This window comes from Diospyros lotus, chromosome 7 (genome assembly GCF_014633365.1).
Source record: "Diospyros lotus cultivar Yz01 chromosome 7, ASM1463336v1, whole genome shotgun sequence".
Classification (NCBI taxonomy): domain Eukaryota; kingdom Viridiplantae; phylum Streptophyta; class Magnoliopsida; order Ericales; family Ebenaceae; genus Diospyros; species Diospyros lotus.
The window spans coordinates 14,706,951-14,719,947 of record NC_068344.1 but is presented as its reverse complement, the minus strand read 5'-3'; the positions used below and the strand labels follow the sequence as shown (position 1 = coordinate 14,719,947).

The following is a 12,997-nucleotide window of genomic DNA, read 5'->3' as shown; positions in this document are numbered from 1 at the left end:
GTCGTACGCGAAGGCATGCTAGTGTTTGCGTGTGCCCATAGGATACAGTAGCATGGGCTTGCATGCGGGCTCATAGGATTAGGAAGCTGCTCGTGTCGTGTAGCGAAGCAAAAGAGGCAACTCCCCACTGAGACTTGTAGATGGGCCGCTTGCTATGCTAGCAAGCGGGGAACATGCTTTGCTTAGCATGCATCCTATTCCTATTGGTAGAATATGAGAACCCAAGCCCAGTCCTTGGTAATCAATCTAAACTTTGAGAAATCTGTCATGCTTGTATTACCAATCAACAATCCATCTTGCACCATTCCATTTTATAGGAAGAGAGCACACTATACTTATTACTACTAGTCACCCAATTAAGGGCTCCCCACCACTAATCTAAACTTAACTTCTCAACATCCAATTCCAACTTGAAATGCAAAACAGAGAGATCATACATATCAACATCATTCTATGCCTGATAAAACCAAGAACAACGGGCAATCTTCTACAATGGTGTTGATATAAGGGTCTAACTAAACACATGCTCCCAATCAAACAATTACGACCCAGCATTCCTCCAAATTGAAACCAACACAAACGCCCCGCCTGTTACCCTCCAGGCCAGGGAACTAAAATAAATAAATTAAGGATTGTAGGAAATTAAAAGACAGACTTGGGAGTGGCGGCGGGGAGAGGGAGAGGGAGAGGGAAAAGTCGGCGACAAAGAAACACTAGTAAAAAGATACAAGCTGTTGCAGTCCTCAACTAAATTTAATTCAGCCTCTACTGCCTGCTCCTCTTGGTACTGCAAGACGGACATTTATACTGCTTGATACTTTCGGCCTTGGCTGGTGTTATCTTTACGCACTTGCCATGGAACCACCTTTCGCAAATATCACAGCCAATCCAGAACTCGTCAGCACTGTAATTCCCCCCACAGCTTCCACAAAGGGTTTCACCATGTTCATCTTCATCCTCCTCGTAACTCTCATCATATATCTTCAGACTGCTTTTTGACTGTCCATCACTTGATCTCTGCAAATGCCCATTGAGGTTATTGTAATTCTGATACAGGGATCAGTAACTATAAACCACCAAAATCATTATTTTTCCCCTTTAGTCCTTTTTTCTTTCTTCGTTTTTACCAGTACTTCATCTTGTCTCAAATAGCAGAAACCAGATTGAACTTTTTACTGTTACCCCATCCTTTTGTGTTTTGCCATCTACCCATCCGAAATCTTACTTCTACCAAGCAACGCACTCATATTACATAGAAGTAGCTCCTCTATATACATTTTCCATATTGAACCACTTGATTGCAAACTAGAATAATAGTGATAACAAACTTATCACTAGGAAATTTAACTGCTTACCTTTGTACTGATTCTGGATTTGCTTCCACTATCCATACTGGGCTTGTCCTTCATAGGCTTCCTCTCTGTCACAACTTCGAACACGGTAGGCAGATCATTTATCAGGCTAAATAGTCGCTTCCTGTAAAGTCAAATTGCATGATTATTATAATTAGAAACAGCCAAAAGTTTCATATGCTGAGTTGCATGAAAGTTAGAAAAGAACCCAATTGTTTAGCTCAAATCATTGACCATAAAAAAAGCAGGGTTGGCTATCCAATTAGCATTATTCAGAAGTTAGAAAACCAATATGCAAAAGCAAGGTGTTCACCTAGTAAACCAAACCCCCATCAAGAAGATCTTTCATATTGTGGTAGCCCAGGGTTTTGTGTGACAACATACGTTAGTATGGGCTCCAAAGGGCAGCGGTGAGTAGGGCCAATTGCATCCGAAATCGTGGGGAATCGAACCGAAACCGAACCAGTCAATGCGGTTAAAAACCGTTTGACTAGATAATGGTTTGAAATTAATTTGTAACTTTATGCAAGAAGAATGTAACTTTATTAGAATTTGTCTTTGTTTGTTGTGGAATTATCAAAAAAATTTATGAATGCTATTTGCAAGAGTGTCTTTGTTTGTTGGTATGGATCAAACTAAAAAAACTATAGTTAAAACCGAAACCGAATGGTTTGCTTATAATTTTTAATTTTTAAAACCAATAGGTAATGGTTTGGTTTTGATTTTAGTAATTTAAGTTTGGTTTGGTTATGGATTTGACAAAAACCAAAACCAAACCAAACCATTACCAACCCTAGTGGTGAGCCTAGAACTGAATCAGAACAGGCAGCAGGATATGTTGACGTTATGGAGGTGGATTAGTGGATGGCAAGCCCGAGAGTGGCAAAGGAGTGGGTAGTAGGGGTATTTGAATACCAAGGGGAAAATGATCATTTGTCATGCAAAATGATAGTAAGGAAGTGTTTGACTACTCAACATAGACTTTTGGTACTTGACGTCCAAATAAGAAATTGGAAGAGAAAAAATCACATAAAATAAAATCCAAGAATTAGGTGTTGGGACTTAAAAGGGGAGAAACAACTAATTTTTAAAGAAAAATTAAGAGATAGAAGGGAGGAATGGAGAAGGACAAGCAAACTAAATGTGGAGGGAAATGGCTGCTGCCCTGAGAAACACGACAAAGGTAGTACTTGGAGAGACAAATGGTAGAGCCCCAAACCTTAAGTTAGTCCTTGGAGAGAAAGCTTGCCATAAGGCTGTATATTAGTGCAACAATGAAGAAAACCTAAAAAATTATAAAGAAGCGAAAAAGACAGCAAAAAGAGCTGTTAGTGAAGCAAGGTCAAAAACATATGAGAATCTATATAAACGACTTGATACAAAAGATGGAGAAAGGGATACATATAAATTAGCTAAAGCAAGAGAAAGAAAAATAAGGGATCTAAACCAAGTGAAATGCATAAAAGATGAAAACCAAAATGCATTAGTGAATGAGAGAGTGATTAAGGAGAGATGAAATGAGTATTTCACGAAATTATTCAATGATGGTGGGGACACAAGAGTTAGGTTGGGACATCTTAGTAACTCCGAAAGGAACGTGAGTTATACATTTTATCGACGTATAAGTTCAAAAGAAATAAGGCAAGTATTAAAAAAGATGAAAAATCATAAGACAGAGGGACCGGATAATATACCAATAGAAACATGTAAATGCATGGGAGAAGAGGGCATCTTCTGGCTAACGAAATTATTTAATGCAATCCTTAAATCAAAAAAGATGTCAAATGAGTAGAAGAAGAGTACTTTGGTTCCTATATACAAGAACAAATGAGATGTTCAAAACTGTGAAAATTACATAGAAATTAAGTTAATGAATCATACCATGAAACTTTGGGAGAGTAATAGAGCAAATGCTCAAAAAAGCAACAGACATCTCGAAAAATTAGTTTGGTTTCATGTCTGGTAGGTCAACAATGGAAGCTATATACCTACTGAAGCGCCTAATGGAAAGGTATCGAGATCATCAGAAGGACCTGCATATGGTGTTTATAGATCTAGAAAAGGCCTATGATAGAATCCCTAAAGAAGTATTATGGAGGGTTTTAGAGAAGAAAGGAGTCTAAATAGCTTATATACAAGCCCTTAAGGACATATATCACGGTGCAGAGACAAGGGTCAGAACATGCGGAGAGGATACTAAACCGTTTAAAATTACAATGAGACTGCATCAAGGTTCTGCACTAAGACCAAACTTATTTGTTTTAATAATGGATGAACTCACTAAACACATTCAGACAGAGGTGTCATGGTGTATGCTATTTGCAGATGACATAGTGTTGGTAGATGAAACAAAAGAGGGAGTGAACACTAAGCTTGAGTTGTGGAGAAACAATTTAGAATCTAATGGATTTAAATTAAGTAGAAGGAAAACAGAATATATAGAATGTAAATTTAGTAAGAATGCAAGAGTGGAGGATGTTATAATAAAATTGGAAAACCAAATCATACAAAGAAAAGACCATTTTCGTACTTGGGATCAATGATTCAAAAAGATGGAGAAATTCACAAGAATGTCACGTACAGAATTAAGGCAAGTTGGCTAAAATGGAGAAATGCATCGGGGGTGTTATGTGATGATAAAACCCTATTAAAACTGAAAGGAAAATTCTATAATACAGCTATAAGACTAGTTTTGTTGTATAGCTCAAAATGTTGGGCAGTCAAATACCAGCATGAGCAAAAGACGAGCGTAGCGGAGATGAGGATGCTAAGATGGATGTGCGACCATACAAGAAAAGATAAAATCAGAAATGAGATTATTCGTTATAAGGTAGGAGTAGTGCCAATCAAGGAAAAGATGAGAGAGACTTGACTAAGATGGTTTGGTCATGTGATAAGAAGACCAAGAGACGCTCTTGTGAGGAGAGTTGATGAGATGAAACAATTAGTCAAAAAAAAAGAGGTAGAAATAGACCCAAGAAGACTTTGGGAGAGACCTCAAAGTTTGATATAAAGTGTATGGGCCTAAATGAAAATATGACAAAAGATAGAAATACATGGAAGTCTAGAATTCATGTAGTCGACCCCATATAGTGTGATAAAGCCTGGATATGTTGTTATTGTTGTTGTTGTTTTAGAGCTTATTGAGAATGGTACCCATTTGGTGAAAATCAAGGACTAGAAGGGTCAAGATAGGCAAGATGGTTGACGAAATTCCTAAATGAGCCAGTGACAAAGGAGTAAGGACTCTCCTTAAGCTTAAGGCTCTTTATGAGCTGCAAAGCAAGAAAGGACTCTCCTTAAGCTTAAGGCTCTTTCTGAGCTGCAAAGCAAGCAAGGACTCTCCTTAAGCTTAAGGCTCTTTCCGAGCAAGGACTCTACCCAAAGGCTCTTTCTAAGGGGTAAACAAATACCATTGAACCCCAACTTGCAGCCAGAAATAGTGCCGTAAAGGCGAGTAAGAGGGATTGAACAGGAGGATTTTAGGTAACATTTGATGGATCAACCGGCAAGCCAAATTTAGCTAGTCCATCTGACTGTTAAGGCATGAAATCTAGACAATTTTCCCAAGTCAGATAGCAGTCAGTCATGATAAGGGACCTGCATAGAAGGAAGATTTTAAGGGTCCTAGGGAATGAATTTTTGGACACCCTTTGATTTTAGATCCTAGGCTGGAAGTTAAGTAAAGGGAAACTCTTGGATCACATTTTGGTTGAGGTCCGATATGGCTTTCGGAGGGCAAAAATGCTACATGCATAGACTGCAAATCAGGATTATCTGATATCTGAGGCCATGGAAGGAGGAGAATTCTAGAGAGTTATGGCTTCCTCAGCTCGTGATTAGGTGGTGGTTAAAGAAAATTCAGCTCAGGGGCAAGAGGTTACTGTGGGGTCCACTAGAAAAGTTAAATTAGGAAAGATTAAGGGTACTGGGGCACTGTCAGTGGCAGAACTTCAATAAACCCAATTAATCAATGCCAAAACCTCATGATTAAGCTCTGGGATTTGGATGGGATCTAGGAGAAGCCTTTAGAAGCCTCCGTGTGCTGAGCCCCTCCAGGTAGGCATGGAGGTTGCCAGCTAGCTGGCACCCCCAACTGCCTGCCAACACTTCCAGTTTTTGAACTGGTTTGCTGGAGAAACAGGGGGGTGTTGGATGTCTCTATGGAAAGTTAAGTTTACTAAGTGGCCAACACATACTGGAAGTGAGTGCACAGGAATGGAAGTGCAGAAAAAAGGGTAATAAAACCACCAAATGAGCAACCTGGTGTGGTGCTGCAGCAAGAAACCAATAGTTAAGCTGTTAAAGGGAAAGAACAAGTAAATCAAAGTAGTTAAAAATTGTAGCATTGCATTCCTTTGAAAGTCTGATGCATGTCTCATTTTGCGTTGCAGCCCTTTTCATTCATTCAGAATGCATTCACTCAAGCACATCAAACTGTTTGGGGAAATGCCTGTGGGCAGTCCAGAGCATGTGCATGGGTTTTGTGGGGCTCAAGCATGTTGGGACTTCCCTTGGATCTGGTTATATTGCCCGATGAGAGCTAGTATGGAAAGGGACTGTTGTTGGCCAAGGGTGGGAGGTGAGGGCTTGGAACGTGCCTTGAGTGGTTATGCTTGTGGGGCTGCAGTTACATGGTTGTGTGCTTGTGCAATGCTTGGCATAGTTTTTACATCTCTGGGCTCACATATGTGTGCTAATGTGCTTCCAGAGGGATCAAATCAGCTGGGTCAAGGAGTCTGTTGGAATCTTGGGTAAAGATAGCAGGCAAGATAGCTGTTACAGCTGTAAATATATGGTTATTATGGAATGGTTGACCATAGTGGTGCAAGGCTGTAAATGACTGATTCTATGCCAGCAATCCAGGGAGACAACAAAACAATCAATCTAAAATAATCGTGAATGTATATAAGCTGTAATTAGGATGTTCCTTGTATATACTTCCCTTGTGTACTCTTTCCTCTTTTAGATTCCTAAACTGTAAATTCTGAGATTATAAATAGAGGATAATCTGAAGAGGCAAGTAGTATTTTTTGCCTACACTTTCAAAGCCTAGTTGCTGCTATTTTTACCTGGTATCAGAGCCACAACTAGGCTAGGTGCAGAAAAGACAATAGCTTCAGCGAAAATGTCCCAAGAGGAGCTTATGTTGGTGAGAAAAGCTTTATGGCTATGGGATAGATTTTTGTAGGACATAAATAGGTGTAGAGGGTGCTTTGTGCAAGCTCTAGTTCCTTTACGATTAGCAATAGGAAGTTCACTATCACTTGAGTTAGATGGTTCGGCAATAGGTTCAATCTCATTAGGTGAGGTGGAAGGAGAAGTAATTACCTCATTATGACCAGTGTCAGGACTAGGAGTAGAGTCTGATGGTTGAACAAGTGCCGGATGAGCAGCTAGTTCCTTTCTTCTTGAGTATACTTGAAGTGGACGGTGGGTAGGCTCTCAGGTTGGACCTTCCTGTATCAGTTCTTGGGTCTTAAGACTGATTATTAGATGCAAGTTGTAAAGGTGGAACAGCAGTTTGTAAGAGTGGAATAGAGGGAGTTGATGAGGATTGAAACTCAAGAAGGAATAGGTCTCTATCCTTATCTTCAGGTACTGAGGTCTCCACCAAAAGAGAAGGCTTGAGTAAAATACTGATTTTGTTCAGCAAATGTAACATCTGCTGATACAAAAAACTTCTTGGTTGGTGAATGGAAACACTTATAACCTTTTTGAGTAGGTGAAGATCCCACAAAGATGCATTTAAGAGCCCTAGGATCAAGTTTTTCCTCTATGTTGAGAGTGTAAATGAACAAATTGTTGAAGATGTATGATATATCTAGTCCTCATTCTCAGGCAAGACATATCACTTGATTGTTTTTAGTTTCTAAAGATATATGGCTGTGATTGTATTCTAAATTAGTTGTATCCTAAATTGTATAGGTTTCCAAATCTGGATTTGGAAACTTCTACTCTGATAGGCTGCCTTGTACATAAATTCAGTAATCCCTTCAAGGGAAATAAGACTGAATTTTTCCAAGCATTGTTGACATGGTATCAGAGCCTTAGGACATTGATGACTTCGATTGTCGTGGCCTTCATCAATATTCAATCTTCTTTCATAAGATGTCAAATACCCACCAACACCATGTCAGATTTGGTAGATTCCAATAGTACAACGGAAGTTCCGTTTGCTAGAAGCAATGGTTTAAGCTCAAGGGAAGAGCTGCAAAATATTCAAGTGGCTTATCAGTTGAACAGTAAGAATTACTTGAAGTGGTATCAGCTTATTCGGACTTTTCTAAAAGGGAAGGGAAGGCTAAGCCACCTATTGGGGACTGGTCCAAAGGAGGGCGATCCCATGCATGCAGCTTATATACTCTCTAGTCATGACAGCTTCATGATTCAAGAGATTAGTGGCTGTCATGAACCTAGGGTTCATAACAGGTTTAAGAAGTAATTGGGGAAGAATTGAATTGGAGAAGAAATCAGAATTGAAAGAGAACTGAGAACAGAATGTTTGGAGAGAGAAATGGGGAAGAAATCAGTAGAAAGGGAGAGAGTAATAGAGAGAAACAAGAGGGAGAATTGGGGAGAAATATAGAGAGGAAAATCAGAGATTCAATATCAATTTTCAGCATACCCTCTCCTCTTACAATGGGCCTGTTTATAGGCCTTAGCTAGCTCCTTAACTAATTTCTAACAGCACCCATGTGCTCCTAACAAACACCCAAATATCTCCTAATAAACTAATATAACTAATTACATTATTGCCCTTCTAATTACCCTTGGGACATGACAATTTCCCCTCCTTGAAATGTTTCTTGTCCGCAAAAAACTTATTACCATCTCGCCGTTGCTTCTTTATCCAATACTCGCCTTCTCTATCTAATTTTTCTTGTCCTTCTAGGCCTTTTCTTCTTCCTCGTTCTTAAGTATCCAAGATCAATCCCCATCGTAATTCGGCCTAGAACTTCAATAGGAGCAATTTGATAGAGTTCAAGTTCAATACCAGCAGCAGTTGTTCCTACACCTCCATGGTGCACCACAGCTGGACATTGAAAGATATCAATAGCATCCTCGAAATGCAACAATGGAAGATTGCAAATTTGCCTTGGACACTCATACCAAGGCTGCTTGTGAGCATTAGCCTTAGGAGCTGCTGCAACTTCAATTTCAGCCAACCAATCATCCCTCCATGCATTAGACAGCAACTTGGATTCGCTTGTGGAAGTAAAGAACAACACAGCAACGGAAGTTTTGTTTCCTACGGCAAAATCTTCGACTTCATCAACTATCTCCCTTAGCCTTCCTGCCAAAACCAGCACTGGGGGCTGTCTGATTCCTATCTTAACCCCAACCAAGGATGATTCAACCTTCTTTGGATCCAAAGACAAAGGAGCAATATACTTAGGGCCTTCTTTAATTGCATGTGGTCCATCACAATCTTGACCCAGCCTAGGATAAATGTTACAGGTATTCCCACTCTTAGCTTCCGGTAGGTCCAGAATCAGAAGGAGAATTCCAGCTCCAATATCTGTATATATTGCTAGTCCTTCAATCAGGTTTTCGTGACCCAATGCTATTCCATTTCCCACAAACTTCTAATCTGGAACACTACCAGATCCTTCCGTCCATGCACTAGCCACCCGAGGTAACGAGTTGGCTTTGGCTTCCTCTATCACTTCATCAATTGCTTCCCTATTATTTCCTTGCAGCCTTTCAGTAGATGCATCTTGGGGTATTATTTTTTCTTCTAACTTCTCAATCACTGCAACTGAATCCCCTTCCTGCCATCTTGACTTCTTCAGTTGGTCCATTTTGAGAAATTCCTCCTTGTTAAAACTTCCGTGATAATCATCGAAGTATTCTACCAGAAAGTTGTAATGATACTTCTTAATAAGTATCATCGCAAACTCTTGCAGCTTCTCGCAGAACATACGGCCAAACTCCTCGCACTCTTCATGAATCCCATTACTTGTTCTTTTGCCCTTGTTGCTACCAGCAGAAAATGCAGCCTCCTTTGGCTGCCATTGAGGCTCCATTCCAGCTGAACATGAAGCATTTTTTTGCTGCAATTGAGTCTCTCATGGCCTCACATGTCATGTCTGTCTTGGCGTAACTTTTATGGGCGAAACCAGCCATAGGCCAAGAAACTGGAACTCCTTCCACCTTGCTTTGCCTCCCAAATTCACATGCCCGAATCGGGGATTGCTCTATCGCTAGGAAATTAATCAAATTGGTTGGAAATAGCCTAAAGGGATCGTAATTCACCTGGACAGCTTGCCGACGAAGTCCGCTGCATCTCGAACTCCAATCCTCAGCACTACGACAACCGTCTATCCCCCTAGGCATCTGCGTCTAACGAAATTAATGGCAGTTCTTCTCAACCCAATCACTGCCCAAGGTTCCCAGCCCACTTGAGATCACCTCTGATTCCAAAACTCACTGCCGAGAGCCAATCTCCTGCTTCTCCTTCAGATCCATTTAAACTGGCTGCGATAACCTTCTTCACCTTTGTCGTCAACTCCAGCGGAGCTCCTGCAACATGTCTTCCGCTTCAGTCACACGCGCCTAGGTCGTCAGCTTCACCCTCTGATGGACCCACGCCTCTTCGGGATGTCCGCTACAGTCGCGGACACTCAGTGGTCCGCTTAACTCTCCGACGGACTGGCTCTTCCCACGAACGATGCCCGTTCGCGTCACCCCATTGTCCGCTTCTCACGAACAACTGTTGTTCGCTTCACCTCCAACGAACTTACGCTCGACAGTCGCAACCCACAACCAATCACGAATGCTCCTCAGTTCGTGTCCCACCTAATCACCGACTCAGCGACCCAGACCCAGTCGCTCCAGATCGCGAATCCTCCTGGGTTGCTCGTCTTCAAGTCTGGTTCAGATTACTGGAGTCTTGGCCGCAATCCAATCCTCCTACTTCTCCTTCGCGTCTTCACTGGAAGTTGCTGCTTCTTGAATTGCCTTCAAGCGACGAACCAGGATTGCCGAAGTTTCGCCAAACTGGCTTTGATCATCATCGTAGTTCGCGCTCACCTCACCCAGATCGACTTCAAAGCCTTCTCAATCTGGGCTCAATTAAATCAAGTAGAAGGAGTCGACGGCCCCGGATTTGCTCTCGCCAAGTATATCCGAAAATCTGATAACTGTGATGAGTTCCAGAAGTCACCCAGATTTGCTTCTCACCGTCTAGCTTGGACTTGCAAGTTTCAATCAACTGGAATCAAATCCACAGCCAAGGATTGACTGCTCTGATACCAATTTGTCATGAACCTAGGGTTCATAACAGGTTTAAGAAGTAATTGGAGAGGAATTGAATTGGAGAAGAAATCAGAATTGAAAGAGAACTAAGAACAAAATGTTTGGAGAGGGAAATGGTGCAGAAATGGGGGAAGAAATCAGTAGAAAGGGAGAGAGTAATAGAGAGAAACGAGAGGGAGAATTGGGGAGAAATGTAGAGGGGAAAATCAGAGATTCAATATCAATTTTCAGCATACCCTCTCCTCTTACAATGGGCCTGTTTATAGGCCTTAGCTAGCTCCTTAACTAATTTCTAACAGCACCCATGTGCTCCTAACAAACACCCAAATATCTCCTAACAAACTAATATAACTAATTGTATTATTGCCCTTCTAATTACCCTTGGGACATGACAGTGGCACAGTAATCTTCCTAACAACAGCAAGGATATTTGGGATGTGGTGAAGCTTACCTAGTCCAAGGTACAGGATGCTGCACAAATCTATGAGATTAGGACTAAGGTTGCAACTACCAAAAAAGGCTCCCGATCTATTACAGAGTATGCAAATTTATTGCAGACTCTGTGGCAGGAGTTGGATCACTATCAATGCCTTAAAATGAAGTGCAATGAGGATGCAACCTTAGAAAAGAAGTTTGTAGAGAAAGAAAGGACCTACGATTTTCTTGCAGATCTCAACATGGAATTTGATGCAGTAAGGGTTCAAATCCTCGATAAGGAGGATCTGCCATCTATAAATGAGATGATTTCTATAGTGCATGCAAAGGAAGGACAACGAGGAGTGATGCTAGACAGTTCTTCTACAGAGAGCTTTGCTCTTGTATCATTGAAGGCTTCTACTCAGAGTAAGGGGCCTAAAGAGGAAAAGAAAGCATTGGACAAGGACTCGCTATGGTGCACGTATTGCAAAAAGCCCCGGCACACCATAGAAAAGTGTTGGAAACTCCATGGGAAACTATCCAAGGGAGGACAACTAAAGGGCCAAGGACAAGTTTGTGTGGCCAGCAGCCATCAACAAACTAAACAGAGGGTTCCAAAACATGGAGATGCAATGGAACTTAACAAGGTAGAAACTGAGCTGAGGAGTTGGTTAGAATCCCTTGAAAAGAAAGCTGAGAAAGGTACTTGCTCTCATGCACTCAAGTATCTCTTCCTCTTCTATTACCCTACATGCTTCAGAAAATTCTCATCCTAATATATGGATCCTAGACTCTGGAGCCACGGATCACATGACTTATTCCTCACATCACTTCATCTCTTATACTCCATGTTCAAATTCTAGAAAAATCACAATGGCAGACGGACCTTAACCACTGTAGCTGGTCAAGGGGATGTCTGTCTAAACAAACATCTCACCCTAAAGAATGTCATCCATGTCCCTAAGCTCTTCACTAACCTTATCTCTATTCAAAAACTCACATCGAATGATAATTGCAGTGTTATTTTTCACCCAACATTTTGTGAGTTTCAGGAACAAGACACGAAGAAGATGATTGGGCATGCTAGGGCTAGGGCTAAACTCTACTACCTTGAGGAATCCGGTGAGCAGGTTAATAAAAGGAAAGCTTCCCCCTGTGTCAAACAAGGATCAGCTATGGCTCCATCATTACCGTCTTGGTCACCCTTCTTTTTTAAGTCTTAAAATGTTGTTTCAATCCTTATTCCAAGGTCTAGATGTTAGTGACTTTCATTGTGTTGTGTGTGAATTTGCAAAACACAAGTGAATACCCTTTCCTCCTCCTAATAAAAGAACCAGTCTTCCATTTACTCTAATTCTAAGTGATGTATGGGCCCTGCAACTGTTCCTAATATCTCCGGGGCACGTTAGTTTATTTCTTTTGTTGATGATTGTACTCAGGTAGTCTGGTTATATTTGTTAAAAACCAAGTCTGAGGTGGGAACCATTTTTCCTATATTCTACAACATGGTTAAAAATCAGTTTGGGGTTGAAATTAAGAGATTCAGGTCTAATAAAGCCAAAGATTACTTCAATCAATCCCAATATGTTTTCTTTCAACAGAAAGGCATTATCCATGAATCTTCTTACCCTTATACCCCTCAGCAAAATGAAGTGGTTGAAAGGAAGAATGGCCACCTCTTGGTTATCACTAGAGGTCTTCCCTTCCATTAGAATGTTTCCAAACATTATTGGGGAGAAGTAGCCTTAACAACCACCTTTCTTATTAACAAACTACCTTCTCAAAATCTTGATTCTCAGAGTCCAATCCAACTTCTCACCAAACACTTCCCTAACTTCCATATCTCTAGTTGCTGGACACCTTAAGTGTTAGGTTGTGTCATCTTTGTTCATGTTCATACTCCTAACAGAGGTAAGTCTGACCCTCATGCTCTCAAGTGTATTTTTATTGTATACTCTTCCACTCAA

General features: G+C 40.9%; 1 protein-coding gene across 1 annotated transcript in view; it reads right to left on the bottom strand.

Annotated features, from left to right (window-relative positions):
• Window positions 1-434: 434 nt before the first annotated feature.
• Window positions 435-12,997, bottom strand: part of LOC127806234 (PHD finger protein ALFIN-LIKE 1-like) — a 46,636-nt gene continuing 34,073 nt past the window's right edge. The window contains exons 4-5 of the mRNA XM_052343385.1: window positions 1,356-1,476; window positions 435-1,017 (exon numbers count right to left, since the gene is read on the bottom strand). Coding sequence (XP_052199345.1) covers window positions 766-1,017; window positions 1,356-1,476 — 373 coding nt within the window. The 3' untranslated portion in view covers window positions 435-765. The remainder of the gene's footprint in view (window positions 1,018-1,355; window positions 1,477-12,997) is intronic.